The 14,717-nt window shown below is 35.0% G+C and overlaps 1 protein-coding gene across 2 annotated transcripts in view; it reads right to left on the reverse strand.

Moving 5' to 3' along the window:
- SLIT2 (slit guidance ligand 2) overlaps nucleotides 1-14,717 on the reverse strand; it is a gene marked incomplete at its 5' end in the record, with an annotated part of 272,507 nt that overhangs the window by 57,495 nt on the left and 200,295 nt on the right. Inside the window, 6 exons of one of the 2 annotated variants that reach the window (XM_082315198.1) lie at nucleotides 1,711-1,785; nucleotides 7,669-7,819; nucleotides 11,316-11,339; nucleotides 12,089-12,252; nucleotides 12,382-12,525; nucleotides 14,446-14,517. In XM_082315198.1, coding sequence (XP_082171324.1) covers nucleotides 1,711-1,785; nucleotides 7,669-7,819; nucleotides 11,316-11,339; nucleotides 12,089-12,252; nucleotides 12,382-12,525; nucleotides 14,446-14,517 — 630 coding nt within the window. The remainder of the gene's footprint in view (nucleotides 1-1,710; nucleotides 1,786-7,668; nucleotides 7,820-11,315; nucleotides 11,340-12,088; nucleotides 12,253-12,381; nucleotides 12,526-14,445; nucleotides 14,518-14,717) is intronic. The other variant, XM_082315199.1, reaches the window with a different exon arrangement.

The following is a 14,717-nucleotide window of genomic DNA, read 5'->3' on the forward strand; positions in this document are numbered from 1 at the left end:
ACGTGCTTTATTACTGATGAACCATCAAATCAATTAAACATTTAGGCCCCAATTTTTCAATGTCATCTGTGCAGAAAGACCTTTGCTCCTATTTGAACCTCCAGAAGAAATACGAGCTCCACAAAAACACAGAATTCACTTGTATTGGTGTCTCTGTAACATCACCACCTCACTGCTTTCCAGTCATGCTTAACCAGTCACTATTATTCTCTAAACTGAAGAATGTTGTAACAACTGATAACTATATTAGGAAGTTATGGAGCAGTATTATTAAAAATGTTAACTTTTTATTAACATTTTCTCAATTTTGTTCCTCCTCAATTATCCAGATTTCAAGGCTCTTGCGAGTTCCAGCAGACAGCTACACTAAGACTGATTAATATTCTTCCTTTTCTTTCGTCTTTAACACCTCCTCAACTTAAAAGCAGAAAACTAGCTTTAGATGACATTAAATGTTTACTAAGCTACCTTTATAGCCTGAAAATATGTAATCACTGACAGCATTTTCTCTTTTCCCCGTTTTTCTTAAATATGAAGAACTGATATATGTGTGTGCATGTGTGTGTGCTTGTGTATGTATGCCACATCAAGTATTTTATTTATTATAGAGGCACTCTGTAGCTGTAAAAAGTGCTAATCTGAGATCCTTGAGGAATGAAGAAAACTGGGTATCTACTGTATAGCACCAGAACACTGCTGTGCCAGACATTCCCACATTCTTTTTTTAAGTATCTCAGCCCAGTCCGAAGTGGCAAGGTGTACTCAAGTGGATAGGTCAAAAGCAAAGTTGTTTTTTGGTTTTTTTATCTTTGTCTACCAACTAAAAAAATCAGTAATAAATATTTAAATAATTGTGATCATGACAGCTGCCAGCAAGGATCTGGATAAGGCTAACAATAGTTTAAGTAATACTATTGCTTCCCTTGAGATTTTGGTCACTGGTAACCTAGACTGACCTTTTACAAATGGTAGCAACTTGGTGACTACATTCAAAAAGCAGTGCATCTTCTTCATTAGCCTGATCTATTTGTACTTGCATTTTTCGTCATTTACTATTTATGTTTGGAATTAATCCTGAAAAGATTGAGCACAGAGTCACTAAGTCTAACTAAATGATCTACCCTCAAATATGTCTTTTATATAACCGAAAGAAAAATTTTTATAGATTTATCTTTAGTAACAACTGCAACTGGTAAGATTATAAACTCCTCTTAGAACATGAACTGTGAACATGGTCTTACATGGATGAGCTATCAAACCATTTTTTTCTCAGTCATTTAATTTTGGTATTCCCCTCATCTAATGACAGTTTAATGAAGCACAGAATCAAAAGCATGTCTTGAATGAGCTGAAAGAGGCAAAATTCCCTGGTTAGGCAGTAGTACAGGAAGTTACAGAAGATTACTGGAACCTTTTTTGAGCAGCTTATACTGTGAGCTCCCTGCTGTGGCTGCATAACAGACCAGCTGGCTGGACACTGCAGTGAAGGTGCTGGAGCTATACACCATGAGAAGTTGTTACTGGCAGTGGCTAGTCTCATCGAGAAGAGCTGCCAACTCTGATTTACCTCAGTGATTAATTTAAGCCCATTCTTGATTTTTGATTAGAATATACTGAATCTTTTATAGATAAGAACTAGGAAAGGTGGAGAAACACAGCAAGGAGCTAATGTGCTATCTGAATAGACAAGGTCACTGAAGTTGCACTTACATTTTGCGCAGCTGAGGAAGTTTCTTAAAGATTCCAGTAGCTTCCAGGACTGAAAATTCGTTGTTATTTAGTCGCCTACAAGAAATGACATAAATTTCAGAAAAAAATATTGAGGCATTGGTACACAATGTTCCACACTAAGTAAGCTTTTCAGACTGGTTTAACTGAATAGCTGGTATTCAATTGGTAGCTGAAGAACAATTCTGTATATACTGACATTTCTAATTCTGGTGGTTCCTGTGAATGAACATTCTCATTAGTTAAACTTAGGCATACATAAGACATATAGAATCAAAACCAGATCACAAAATATCATACAACTAAAACTGCAGAGAAATATAAGACGACGTTTTTAATTTTTCTATTAAAGGAAGAAAACCAAAAAATGTAACTAAGGAAGGATTCCATGGCAACTTATAAATAAAAATCTTTAAGAAGTACATATAAAGCACTGAAGATTAGTTTACTGTTCTTTAAAGGATATCAGGTGGGGTCTGCCAGACATCTGGAGGTGCTCACAGAACACTATTTACAAGAATGAAATAATTACTTTATGCTCAATGCTTCTTTTGAATAGGAACTGAAACATACTGCATAGGTCTTCCCAAGAATTTAAAAACACTTCTCTGACGATGGTTTATCGTCAGACTACTACAACTAACACACATAAAATGCACGTGAAAGCATTAAATACTGCTTTGTAACACTACAAGAAGGTATACAATGAGCAATAAATACTAGCTGGATACTGATCTTTCCTGCTCCGGTATCAAGGCTATTCCAGCATAGTATATGCTTTAGCAGCTGCTAGGTTAGGGGACCATCTATATTTCAAAAAAATATTTGCACTGACCCAGTATTCCCTATTTCCTCTCTTGAAAAGAAAACGGAAATTATGAGTCTTAGATTCTTTATATGTTTTAATGGAGTCATCATATTAAGGAAGGGGATATGTCCAGCTTTTATTTAGAGATCTTAAATAGGAAGGAAAAGAGATGACTGACAAGATCAAAATGAAATGAAATGAAATGAAATTCAGCATAATTCTAAATCCGGAATGCTTTTCAGAATTGCCTTATTGGAAGACAAGATTAAAAAAAACCTAGAAAATAAAAGCAAGCTGCTAGTTCATCCTTCCTTCCTGCTTATTCTCAATGATAGCCAGAAGGGAAATTAAGGCTGTAAATCTGAAGGTATGGCTGTATAATAGTTTCAGCACGGAACCAAACTGAGAGAAGACAGGAAGTGTGTTTTGGATATACATGGAACATTTGTAAACTACACTGAAATACTAGGAACATGAATTTCAAAAGATGCTACCACCTCTGAAAATCAGCCGGATAACTTAATGTGATTTTTAGTGGGACCATATCAAATTAATTTTTTCACAGTGTCAATTAACAAAGTTACATCATCATTGTAAACAGTCTCTTTTTCCCTGTCCATCAACAACGGAAACATGAAGTGTTCTATAAATGCTGACATTTAAAAACACTTTTCAAACGCTATATCATCTAGTAGAATGACTTGTTTGTGAAAACTTTTATTGATTCTAATAATTCTTCCTTGCTGTGCTCTACTGCAAATATTTCTAACCCTACTGAAAAAGACAATTTGATCCTTTCTGCTTTGCAACAGCCTTTTACATATTAAAAATAATTTACTTTGTCTCTCCCTCAAGTTTCCTTCACACAAACGCATTCAATCTTTCCAGTTTTTCCTCGGAAGTCTTTTTTTCTAGATGATTCTTGTTCTCCTTGAAATTTTTTCCAAGTGATCCATACCCATCTTGAAAAGTGAAGTCCTTGACACATTAATCCAACTGATATTTTACCATTGTAATGTACAGTGAAACAATTATTTCATATAACTTACATGCCACACTCCTGTACATACACCCCAAAATGAAATTTGTAGCAGTGCCCACTGGCACTCCATCTTTAATGACAACACCCCCATAGCCTTTTCTCTTGAACTACTTGCTGGTTATTCCTCAATCTTGTATTTGTGGTGCTAATTAGTTCTACCTAATGTCATGTGTAGAATTTGAATATTTATTTTACTTAAACTAGTCTTAGTCTACTATCAATATTGTGGAACAATTTTAAGAATTTTCCATGTGTTTTGAAGATTTTCAGTGTTCGAGAAGTTTCTCCATACTTCTCTATGATGAAATAGAAGCATGGGTTGAATGACTGTATTGTGTTTGGTTAAAAGCTGTAGCATAAATCGTATCTTCTCTCTAATTTTGTATATATGGTGATATCACAAACCATGCATCATCACTGAGGGCAGATCCACAAATAAAGGGACATCAAGAGTCACAAATTGTGGGTTTGTGGTCAGAGAAATGACCACATGGATCACACGGCATTTCTATGGCTGTAGATTGCTGGCTGTAGATCCAGAACTGTTAAATAATTGTGCAAGAAGTTTTCATTCTATTGTCGTGGTAAATGATACCACACACAGAGGAATCAAAATTATTACAGATGACTGGAAAATTAACAGATGTGGTGGTATCTTCCTCCTAGATCTTAATATCACCATTTTTTTAGCCCAGTGCTCTTCACTGGTAATAATGATAGTTGTTACTTGTCAATCACTGGATCATGAAAAGGATCTTAAAAATACTTGTATCTGGTTTATTCAAAGAAAAGTACTGAAATGTCATTCTCAAAACAAAAAAGTAAACAAAGAAGCATTTGATGATGATGTCTAAATATCTTGTTTCTCTGTTTTATTTAATGCTTTTTCCTGTTTTATTAACACAGCGGGTAAGATATTTGTATGTTTTGGTACAATAGCTGAACCTTCCTGGAAGGCTATGTACTGCAGCGATATTCATGCTTTTGAAAACTATCTTGTTAGGATCTGGTATTGTATCAGTTGTTGTAAAATCATTAAAAAAATTGAATATGTAAGACTGAAATTGTTTTTATTTAGTGTTCCTCCTGGGGACTCTGGTTTGAGTGGTTTATCAAATGCTTCCTGAATTTTCCTATGTATTAGAATGCTACCTGAAAAATATTTTATTTCTGGGGTGCATTTCCAGGCTTGTACTTTATCTCAAGTACTTCAATGGCAGATTAGACAGATCTTTCACAGGTTTTCTGGAAGACTGTGAGCAAGTGACAAAATAAAAACAGTTAGAACAGCACTTGGCTCATTTATAAATTTTTTCACCTTTTACAATTAAGTATCTGTCTTGAACTGTATTGTTATTTTCAGATTTTTTTAAAAACAACTACTCCGAAGAAATAGTTTTTTTGATGTGATATTAATACTGTTGCAATCTACACAATCAATACTCTTTTCCTCACTTTTGATCTTCATTTCCAAGCTGAGTCTCAGCTCCAAACAACACCCTGCAGAAAATAATCTAGCCTTCTTCATCACTGTTATAGAAGCATCAATGCCATTTGACCCTAACAAGTATCTTTATCTCAAATTTGGTGGGTAAAAGAAAAGAAAGGCTAACTAGCTGCTCTTCTCGTATATGCTAGTAAACGTTGTGAACTGGAAATCACAGAGTGGCCCTAGAACTAAACTGGGAAGTCCCAAGAGAAGCAACAAAGGCAGTGCATCAAAGACCAGGAATAACAGGAGGCAAGAAGAGAAAGAGCTGTAACTTTTGCATCAGTGAGGCAAATACCAGAAGAGTATATTTAGCTAGAGCAATTGGATTTTTAGAGGAAGTAAAAAAATGCAGAAATAATTCCTCTATCCCCTCTAGAATACTTGCAAGGCTGTTGAAATTTTTATTACATCAAAAGACTTCAAGAACAATCTGTACAGCTTATCAAAAAGAAGGTTGAGTAGTGACTTTGCTACAGTTTAAGACCATCTTACTTGGATGAACTGCTGGATAGAAAAGGGCTCTTTAACAGCAAAAAATATAAAAGAAGCAATGACAGAAACTGAAGAGAGGCGTATTCCACCTGGAAGTAAAAGTTGCAATTTTAAAAGTTTTTAACAGAAGTGAAGGGAAATTATTAACTTCTGTAACACTCTCAGGGAAGTGGTGGATTTTTGATCCACTGATACCTTCAAACAAGACTGGATGTTTTCTGAAAGAAGTGCTGTAACCAAACATGAATTATGTTTTAGTCAAACACAATTTTTTTGTTGACTGAAATTTGAGAATTTAGGATACACAGCAGATGAGGCTTGATGATTTAATTGTTTCCTCTGAATTTAATATGTATGAATCATAATTACAGAAAGAAAACACTTGACAGTTTATCTTCCACATGTAAATAAATGACTGTGAAAACAAAAATTAAAATACTAAATTAAGATTATTATTTCTTCAGAGCATAGAAAATTAAACATGAATCCTGCTAAGAATCAAGACAATGCATGCTTGTCACTTCAACACCTCCATTTCTCATCTCTTGGTTCAGTAACTATGATTTTTACAACCATTACTTTATGATCTCCTCCTACACTTTAACCTGTTACCCATTCCATTAGCTTTTATTCTTCAATTCAAGTAATTTTATCTCAAAATATTGTAGTATAGTATATATATTATATACATTTGATAAGTATTTTGTGTCTTCTTGTGGACCTTCCTCCATACTAAAATCTTTATTTTTCCCTTTTTTTTGGTTCTTCACCCTCTATATTGTATCCCTAGCAAATCCTATATGAAAAAAAAAAAAAAAGTATTTCTCTATCTCCCTTTACCCAAGAATGTGCATCAATGTTTTCTTCTCTGGCACTACTTTATGAACAGTGAATCAACAGCGTGAACATGGCCAAAAGCTGAGCTTTTCCCACATATTCCCGCACTTTTTCAATTGAATTTGCCATCATTCTGGGCACAACTAGAATTACTACTCAGATTTGCAATTAGAACATCACTAAGTTCAACTCCTCCCAGCTCAAAGACAGACAAAAATCTCCATTTCTATTTACACAATATTTCAGTTTCAAACTCCTTTTCCTGACCAGGTATTCAAAATCCTTAACTGTGGCCTCATTATTTCATACCTTCACTGCTGTACTGTTGCTTTGATGCCAGCTGCAGACTGATTATCTTTTAAGAGATGTACCATGCTGTTGCTCATCTTACCCCTGTGGGTCACAACTTGATCACAGTACTCCTGTCTCCACATCTCTGTCCCCACTCTACTACATCAAATCAAAGTCCCTCTCTTTTGCTGTTCAGCATTCTTCCTTGTTTTTTACACTGAATCTCCTAGGAAAAACAGCTATTTCCTCCTGCCTTTGCTCTGCCAGTGATGGCCACTTTTGTCTCCTGCCTTTCTGCTGATCCTTCAAGCATCTCTGCCTTGCCTTTCATACTATGCTTTGCACGTGGGAAAACCTTGTAAAGCTGTCTTAATTTCATCTTTCAATCCCTCCTTGAAGACCACTTCAGTTGTAATGCCTACAAATCATTCCCATATGGCACTTATTAGGCAAGTAATAATCTGTGACTTCTTTTCTGCTCATCTCTGTTCATTATATTATTATCTCATCTTCTTAACCTAACTCTGTCTTGTTCGTCTGCTTTATCTTCCTCTGCTCTCCTTCCTGACACACATAATGTGTGCTTTGCACAAGAAGAATCAGCTCCATTTTATTAAACACCTAGGTAGCACTTTTTAAGACAGACCCTTGGTTATTGGATGTCCTACTTGCTCTTGTAATTAAAATAAAAAGCAAAATAAACCCCAGTATCTTTCAAAAAATCCAAGTGGGTAGCTCAGGTACTGGGGAACTAGAAACACAGAATAGCTACCTCATTTATTTATCATAAGTTTTTAAGGCTACATGGTACTGAAATGATGCATAAATAATTTTTATTAATATCTAGTTCTTTGAAGTGCACACAGAGGTTACATTTAATTTTTCTTGTTCAAAAAAGTACAGCTGTGGTTTTATACTTGAAAATTTTAGTTAAGTTTTTCCATAAGCAAATAATGCTTTATTATGGGTTCAACTTACAACTCTGCTGTGTACTGGGGGATGTGATCAGGAATTTTGTTGAGTTTCTGATTGGAGCAGTCCACTGTGGTCCCTTCACAGCGACATTTCTCAGGGCAAGCCAAATCTGCAAAGCAGTCTCCACTTAATTTGGATCTGTAATCTTCAGTGCCTGTGGAAGAGTCAAGTCAAAATACAGATACTGAGTCAATAAAGTATAAGATATGCTTCTTGTGAGAAGGCTGAAAAGATGTCTGCAATGCAGATAACGGGTGGGCAACTTGGGAAATGTATGATAAACTTTGTGATATTGAACAGACACAAGGGCTTCAAGAGAGGGTTAAATATAGGGGCTTAAGATATGCTGGAAAAAGAAACTGTGACCAACTTCACATAACAGGATAACATTAACTTGAGCTTTTCACAGCTGTACTTTCTGCTGATTATGTTGTCAGCCAATCTAGCCTTGTTTATAGGTAATCACACAAATGCCACTGATTCTTTTAGAATTTATTTTCTTTCTCTCTATCAAGAATAAATAGATCCTGAATGCCACCTTTTCTCTTTCTCTTGTTACAAATTTGTATTGTTGACTGGACTTCATTAACCTCTGTGATTTTTTTTTTTTAATAGTCCTGATACTCCACATCATCTCAAACACATAAGATTGAAAGCCCTGTTTTCAGCTTTAATTTAAAAAATGTGTGATCCTGACTTAAGCCTCAGCAGCTTGCCATGCTGTAGAAAGCTGCGTGACGTTCCATGGTGCTTGACAGAACCATGTTTTACTCATACCTCACAACCACATGGTTAGATCAAGCACAACAGAAAATCTCGCTACGTTATCAAAACTGCATCCATTAGGCCAAGGATAAAAGCAAGGGAAAAGAGGAAGGAGTAGGTATAAGTTACAGAAGCATTTGAAGTTTAATACTTGCTTACATGACATGGCATTCTTATTACTGAATGTCCAGTGCCACAGTAACAGTATTACTGTCACAGATTAAATAAAAAGTACAAAAAAAAATGAACCACGTTTAAAGTTTCCTCCACCATTTCCCAGAGTCAGTCAAAGAAAACGTCCTAAACATATCAGGAGAAAACATCCAGTAAGGAACTGAGGGTGGGTGACAAAGAAAACAAAGAGAAGCTGAAAGGACCTGTGGGTTCTTCTCGGACAAAGGTGAAAAGACTGAGACTAGTAGAAGGTGCATCGGGGCTGGGAGGTACATTGTGATTAAGCTCAGACACTGAACTTTACTTACAGCCAAAATGGTGAACTCCTGCAAAAGTAAAGATAGCCAAGAAGGAAAGAAAGACAGAGTAATCCCAATTAAGACAAAAACATGAACTAAGCTCTCATGTTCTCTACTCAACTTTAGTTTGATTAGAAGATCTTGCTAAGGGGTATCGTCTTCGGCAGAGAGAAAGAATAATTCATTTTAAGTGGCATTAAAAAATGAAGAAAAGATTGGGGTTAATTGCAGATTTCATATAGGATGATAATGCCTCCCCATGCATTATTCTTCACTATTTTGAATGTATTCTTCAAAAGCTGCTCCCTTGAACACATATACATGCTATGCCACTTAAAACCTTAATAAACCAAAGAAACATAGGAGAAACAGATTCCTCAGGGAAGGGAAAAAAACCACACCCAACCAACAGTTATCACATATTATGTCATATAGCGTTTGTAAATGTCTAAATAACACATATGATATAACTACATGGAATATTTCTATGAGCTAGCAGACAAATGATATTTTTTCAAATTAATGATTTAATACTTGTATAACCTTTAGTGTTCCAAATGACTATAATGAAATTCTACTGACTTCCTTGTGTCTGCAGAGCAAGATCTCCCAATGACATATTTAAAACAAATATAAAAAATATTTAAGTTTTTAAAGAAATGCTAACATTTTTACAGTATTTACTTAAACATAAAGAAGTGTTTTGGGCACTTTTAAATACCCAATAAGCAAGGCTACAAATACACTTTTTTTTCCTCCTGCGTCCAGAGTAAATCACTGTTAGCAGTTTAAAGCAAACAACTAAAATATTCAGGGATAAGGTCTTCAACAACTAAAATAATTTTATGAAGCATCTCCCTGATAACCTGATAGAAAGAGAAAGCACAGAAGCTGTATTTCAAGAAGCAAGACTGTAGCACTTTTTGAATAATTTAATTCTTTTTCTTCTTTTTTTCTTCAGGAATAGCATTTTTTAAAGGGTACGTAAACAAAGCTAAACTACATGTGTGGCCATATTATAAACAGGCTGTGAAGACATTTGCTGGCAAGAAAACACTTCTAACTCAGAGACAAAAGTTGTGCTGGCAAGGTTGAGTAGAAGTCACTGTGGCAGGAATACAGCTGTTCTACTCATTAAGGAATTGAGTGGTACTACAGGTTTGAGAAATTGAATCCCCCTCTGTTTTATGCTGCTTTAAAACACATTTTCGCGGCTGCCAATGCTGACAAATTGCTGCCTCATTTTGTATTTCATTTTGTCTTTTCTTCATGTTCAAACCAACATATTAGTATGAGGGCATGAAGAACTTCACATGATTGCTGCAAATTTAAGTGACACATCACACAGCATTAGGAGAAGAGCTGTTAAACATACCAGCTTAAAAGACAAAGACTAAGACCACTGCAGAATGACAATATACCTGTAGTACTTGAAAGAACAAGTGCACTGGTGTCATAATCAATTATTGTAGATATTTTTCTAGATATTAAACTATGGTAGAAAACCCTTCTTGCAAATCACATACTGTAATTCATAAATAGATTCATTAGTCCCTTGTTTATTTTGCCAATCAATCATTTATAATCTGTTAGGAACATAATCCAAGTGCATTGTTTTTTTTTTTTTTTTTATTAAGAAATCAGTGCACACACCTGACAAGCAAGGTAAAACAAAGAAAGAAACATATTTCAAAGAGCTAGGGCCAACATCAGTATATCTTTTGTGAAAATATCATAGACTTATTGTAGCATAAAGCAGTATGTAAATTGCTGTTTCACCCCAACTCTAAAGTCATATTTTCTTTAAGGGAAAGCATTTCTGATTCCTTGTATGCGTGTGACCACAGAATGCCTTTAATGAAGAATATCAGCTTTCTTTTCCAAGCATTCCACTGTGATTTCGTAAACACAAGGAGGGTAAGCAAGCAGTAGCTGCAGCCAGTGTAGAGCATGAAAGCAAGGCAAGGAAATGTCCATTTGTAAAATGTTTATTTTTTTAGGGTTGTACTAGCTCTTTGATGGTATATGGTTTCCTGTGTTTAAAAGCAGCTCAGGAGCTACCTTTTAAAAACAGTAGTGGCAGAAAGGCAAGGTACAAGGTAAGTAAAGGTGTCAATTGAAATATGAACTAGCAGGTGCAACCTTCTAAATCATTTAAGTAGAGGTATAATTTTGGTAGGTTGTGTGCAAATTTGTGAGACAAAAAAAGTAAATGGAGCTGCATGCTAAGCTCTTATATTCAGAAAACAGAACTACTAGTAATCTACAAAGGAAAACTATGTCTAGCTACAGGTACTGACTAATGTTAATAATCATGCATCAGTTTCCTAAAAGCTATAACAAACTTTGCTTTTTGGGAGAAAGGGAGAGAGTATCTGCAGTTAGTCAATCTTACTGCAGAGCCAAACCTACCTGGAATGAAATACTGTTCTTTAGCTAAATAAAGAGAAAAAAATAGAAGATGCACCTGAATGTCAGCAAGCAAAGAATGAGTCTTATTAGATTAAGTATGGACTACAGTTAACTACAGATAATTAAGTGAAAAAATGTGTATTCACAACGAGAGCTGATAAACAACAAAGCGTGAATAGTCATAAATGTATCCGGAACATGGATAACAAACAGTTCTCATCTGGTATTTGCACTTGAGACTGAATAAATTGTAGAATGTGAAATGCACCTGGAACAGCTGGATACCATATGACAAAAGTTAGGATTTAGAGAAATGTAAGTAGGAAATGGAATAAGATTAGAAAAAGAAAACAGTAAATTCCAGTATGAGGTAAGCTCCCTGTGTAAAATGAATATGTCATGTTTCCATATTTAGCTAGAAATTTTTAGATCTTTAACATACTCCAGAGCCTTGTGGAAATTTTACAAAATGATTTATGTTGGTGATGCTTGTAGTGAATAACTTTAGCATTTCATTCTGAAGTATTATAAATTGCATTTCTTTTGTTAGATTTAATGCTACTCAGAAATAGTGCCAAATGTGTTAACTATAGTAATGTTCTGTGATCCAATAGTCTATGACTTCCACGATTTTCCCCCCTTCAGTCAAAGAACTAAAAAAAGATTCTGCAATGTTTAATAATTCTGTAGAGAGTCAGCTGCCTTCATTAGAACTTCTATAACCACTGTTTTTGCCAATAAAAGAAAAATAGCAGCTGAACTAAGAAAATTACCTGAGCAGCGGAATTTCTTGCTTTTGATCTGGCCGATCCTTTTGTTTGCCAGACGGCGGGGGCTGGTGCAACGGGCACCACTAGTCTCAATGGGGTTTGTATGAAGATAATCCGCCAGCCACTTCAGATGGCAGTCACAGATAAATGGGTTCTGAGCCAAATGCCTTTCATGAAGAAAAAAAATGATAATTTCACACATTATTTCCCTTTGGTCTTGGCAGTCCCTGATGTTTTTAGTACACTGTAGAATATGAAGTCATACTAAAGACAACCATAAACAAGAGCATACATACAAGGTCTGAATTGCACGTAGGGGTGAGAAGGTGCCTTTTGCAATGGTCTGAAGCTTGTTGTCATACAAAGAAAGAAGATTCAAGTTGTGCAGATCTTGAAAAGCATCAACTCGCAGGCAATTGATCTTGTTGGCATTCAGTAATCTGTTTAATGGAAGACAATTATAAAATTGAAAGAATTCACTCAGTGTCACTGCAGCTTCAGCATTTATCACAGATAATTCTTTGTGCGCATTTGTAACCAGAACAACAAATGTAGTACCAAATATTAATTGACAACGACATAAGGCATTTCAGTGAATTGAAATATCTTATTTACGTGATCTGAAATTATTCCTAAATATTTGCACCTTGGAGTTGAAATGTGTGGGTTTATTCAGCTAAAATCACATTTCTTATATGTGCTGGTAGAATGTGTGTGTGGTATTTGTTGGTGCAAAGAAACAAGCTTAAAAAATCAAGTATTTGCGAGGAAAACTAGTTCCTTTTGCCAAATAAATAAACAAACAAAAAAGGAACTGAACACTGTGTTCATTAGCTGGAAGAGATGTGCAATGGCACTTGTAATTATATGTTACTAATCAGCATGCTGCCGCATTAACAGAGTTGTAGTAAAAACCGGTGGCATGGAATATATCCAAATCTGTCTTGGATCCTTTTTCCTCTCCATCTTCAAAGGGAACTTTTTCTTCCCTGTACCTCCCAGACTTCTAAAGTTAAAACAAACAAGCCAATCTAAACCAACTCCTACATGCTTTTGAAGAGAAAAAAAATAAAAATGTCATTCAACTAGATGCATTTTTATAACCAACTATTTTTTATTATTTCCCATTTCCAGCAAGAAAAGGAACGGAATGGTGGATTTGAAAACCAATGCTCTGGTAAAAAGTTTCACTGCACAAGTAGAAATTTACTTAGACTGAAATGCATTGTCTAAGCAAAGTATAACAACGTATAGACATTTTTTTAATACAGAATAAACAGAAGTTCAAAGATGTCTCTTCCTTTTTTTTTTTTTTTTTTTACAAAACCTGAAATATGTTTTTAGAACTAAAATCTTTTTAAAGGAAAACGGGAATGCATACCCATCCACTACTATACTAGTTTGTGACTAAAATAAATCAAATTGTAAACCTCTAGGTGGTGCTAGAACTTGCATTTTCTTTGTATTTACTTACTGTTTTGCCATCTTCAATGAGTTGTTAATAACAGACATTTTGCCAATCACTACACTATGAAGTCTGGATGTTAAATACTTCTAATCAAGTGGGAAGAAGTTTTAAATTCTTTAAGAAGAAGCTTTGAATCAACAAGTCAGTTATTCTGGGACAATTTCTTCCAACACCACCATCGTTGTTTTATGGCCTATTTCACAAATTTCTTTTACGCAGTACAACTAGTGCACAGCCTCTTCTTCTAAATATTGACAATATTTGATAAACATATCACCACGACATTCTTCTTTATTCTCAGTATTAAATCTAAATAGAAATGGTTTATAAGATTATACATGGAAATTTCTGAAGCGTTACATGAAATAGCAGCTGGAGTTCAGACAGTCATAGAATTGTACAGAGAAGAGTGTCAGAAAACATTGAAAGTCATCAATGAAACTGTACTACAACTCTGTTCTTCCATGGGTACAACTACATATACAATTACATAGCATTTCCACTACATATCTTCTCTGTATAAAACATACAAATATTCCTTCTATGGTTCCCACACAACTTTATACATGCTATTTGCTGTTTACAGGGCAAGACAGTATTATATCTTATGTGTTTTATCCTTCTAAATAGTTCTTCTAAATAAACACAAGAGAATAGTTTCATTTTAATCACTTTAGGCTGTGACATTAACTGAGATATGATCAAATTTGTGGATGAATGGCAAGCTGGCCTACAACAGTCTTGACTCCTTTGGCTTTAACATAATTTGTTTTTATTATACTCTGATCTTACATACGGGATTTCCAGCCAGTTCTTCACCAGGCATAAATCTCTCATCATGTTTACCCTTCTGAGTTATCCCAAAATAGAATAAATATTAAAAAATACTCACAGCAATTGCAGAGAAAAGAGTCCTTCAAATAGGCCCTTTGGAAGTTCTGTAATTTTATTGCCATAGAGGACACTGTACCAGGAAATAATAAAGCAAACAAAGCCGCCGTTACGAAAGGCATGTACTATGTGATTTTGACTTTAAAAATAAAGAAACTTCCATTTTCCTGAAGGGAATTTAAGAGCAACAACTTGGTACTTGCAAGATCCTTGTGGTCCCGTGAGGTAGCAGGATCACACATTTTCCCAAAAGGTGTGTTGCCCAAAGAGCTC

Source organism: Platalea leucorodia (genome assembly GCF_965183815.1).
Source record: "Platalea leucorodia genome assembly, chromosome: 6".
Classification (NCBI taxonomy): Eukaryota; Metazoa; Chordata; class Aves; order Pelecaniformes; family Threskiornithidae; genus Platalea; species Platalea leucorodia.